At 34.8% G+C, this 2,209-nt stretch overlaps 1 protein-coding gene across 1 annotated transcript in view; it reads right to left on the reverse strand.

Moving 5' to 3' along the window:
- Positions 1 to 2,209, reverse strand: part of utrn (utrophin) — a gene marked incomplete in the record, with an annotated part of 237,438 nt that overhangs the window by 204,025 nt on the left and 31,204 nt on the right. The window contains 1 exon segment of the mRNA XM_014011589.1: positions 791 to 883. Within this exon segment, the coding sequence (XP_013867043.1) occupies positions 791 to 883 (93 nt within the window).

The raw sequence follows: 2,209 nt of genomic DNA on the forward strand, positions 1-2,209 counted from the left end.
AGAATAGAATAGAATAGAATAGAATAGAATAGAATAGAATAGAATAGAATAGAATAGAATAGAAAAACATTATTATCTGACCCAACTGGTGATTATTATTTTTAAACAACAGGCAATCTCACACAAGTAAGAAAAAAAGACAGTTGTTTAAAACAATTTCAGTATCTGTTAAAAGGAAAATAAGTTCTAATTTTATGGAGTTTAAAGTGGATATTGCAAATGATGTGAAGACTTTCCTGTTGTTGCTTTTTTCAGGTCAATAGTTGCTTTTAAAGGAAACAACATACAGGAAAGGAGTCCAGCTTGAACTAAAGCTTAAGCTTGGCCTTGAAAACCATCAAAACAGCAACAATGATAGCAGTTACACACAATGAAGGGGCAGATATAAGATTTTGTCTACTTCTGCTGCCTTTCATTTGTTTATGATTTGTATTTTAATTATATTGAATTTATGTTGTTTTGAACGAAATGCATGAATTTAGGTTGAGCAAAAACAACATGAACATAATTTAGAATTAAAGTGGCCTGGGTGATATTAACACAAACAAACTCAATAATAATAAAGATAATAAGAGGCTGTCATGCTTCTAATTTGAACTGGACTGGCTGAACTGACCCAGGATTAGCATGTTTACATGTTTACATGCATGCGTGCGCATCTGAAATGAGTTTCCATCATGTGTTTTTCTGATCCCCACCCCCCGGAGCATCAGTGAACAGCGAGTTAATAAAGCAAACATTAATGACGTTTTGTGTGTGTTTGCAGAGTGTGTGTGTGTACAGCTCTCACCTGCCAGTGAAGGATGATACTCCAAATAAGGCCCAGTGTCAGTTTGTGGTTCCCATCTACAATATCTGTTCCTCCTATGTTTACTAGATCCACCTACAAAACAAAACAAAAAAAAAGACAAGGTGACTCATAAAAACAAAGGTCTTAGAATAATAATTAGGGTTTTCCTGAGATGATTGTAAGTATTGAAGTATAGATAAAGGCTTTTTTTATTAGTATCAAAGCAGATCCTGTCTGTGGTTTTATGTATTTTTTGCCACGTATGTTCTGCCGTACAGCAGTCAGGATGGTGACGTTATTTTAGAAGTATGGAAGTATTTTTAAAAAGCAAAAGTAGTTACATAGCTACTTGCAACTTTTACCATTTTTGGCAGTAATGACAGAACTACATACTATTACCAGTTTAATTAAAGGTTTAACATTAACACTCAGCTCATACTCTTAAAGTGCCTGTGACATTCAACTTTTTAAATAAATATAAATGTATTTTTGGAAAGATGATAATGAAAACTTTAAATTCCCACCGCTGCGATGAACAGCTGTTGAGACATTTGTATATGAAGTAACAGGAAGTGATGTCAAAGGGGAATTTCTGCACGTAAACAGAGCGCTGCTACAACAGCTATACAGACTGTAGAGAAGAATCTGATGTTTTTTTAATTATTTTTAATCACTATTAGATATAAAGAGTCAGAGTTCAAATAATATTGTTGCAATAAACAAAGACCGAGGAGTTTGTTTTCTTTAAGAGTTCCCCTTTGATGTCACTTCCTGTTTTACTTTGGCTGAGCCAAGTTCAAAAGAAAATATGCCAGTTAAGTGACAAAATGGATAAAATTGTGTGTGTCATGTCAAGTTTCATAAATATAAAAGTTCTCTTTGATATTTTTGTATCTGAAGGATTTGCACGTCACAGGTACTTTAAAGCTAGCATGACTCAGCAGCACTCTTTAGCACAACAGCATCTGATCCTGGTCATCATGGGCCGCGATCAWTTAGCAAAAATGTGAGCTTCCTCCCTTATGAAGCTCGGTGAAAAAAGTTACTGCGCACCATAATGAGTGTTCAGTCTGTTCCAGCTGAGTGCTTCTAACTCGCCTATTTTTACATTACGGATTAAAATATGAGTCCAATTATATTTTTCCAGTACAACTACCATGGCGTGGTTCATCAAATAGATAAGGCAAAGTGTCTTATGTTTATATATAAATATTTCTGGTTATAGAGCCATAGAGTGGAACATGTCCGTGTCTGCGTACAGTATGACGTGATTTCTTTATAAGTGGCGTTGACCTATCTCCAGCTTCTATCAGTCTCTGGCTGCAGCTCTACCTTCAGTGTATTTTTACCTTTCTGGATCTGTTTGTATCACAACATGAATAAACACTTTTTCCATTTTGACTTTATTCTTGTTACTTC

The sequence above is a fragment of the Austrofundulus limnaeus genome, unplaced genomic scaffold (genome assembly GCF_001266775.1).
Source record: "Austrofundulus limnaeus strain Quisiro unplaced genomic scaffold, Austrofundulus_limnaeus-1.0 Scaffold82, whole genome shotgun sequence".
NCBI classification, from domain to species: domain Eukaryota; kingdom Metazoa; phylum Chordata; class Actinopteri; order Cyprinodontiformes; family Rivulidae; genus Austrofundulus; species Austrofundulus limnaeus.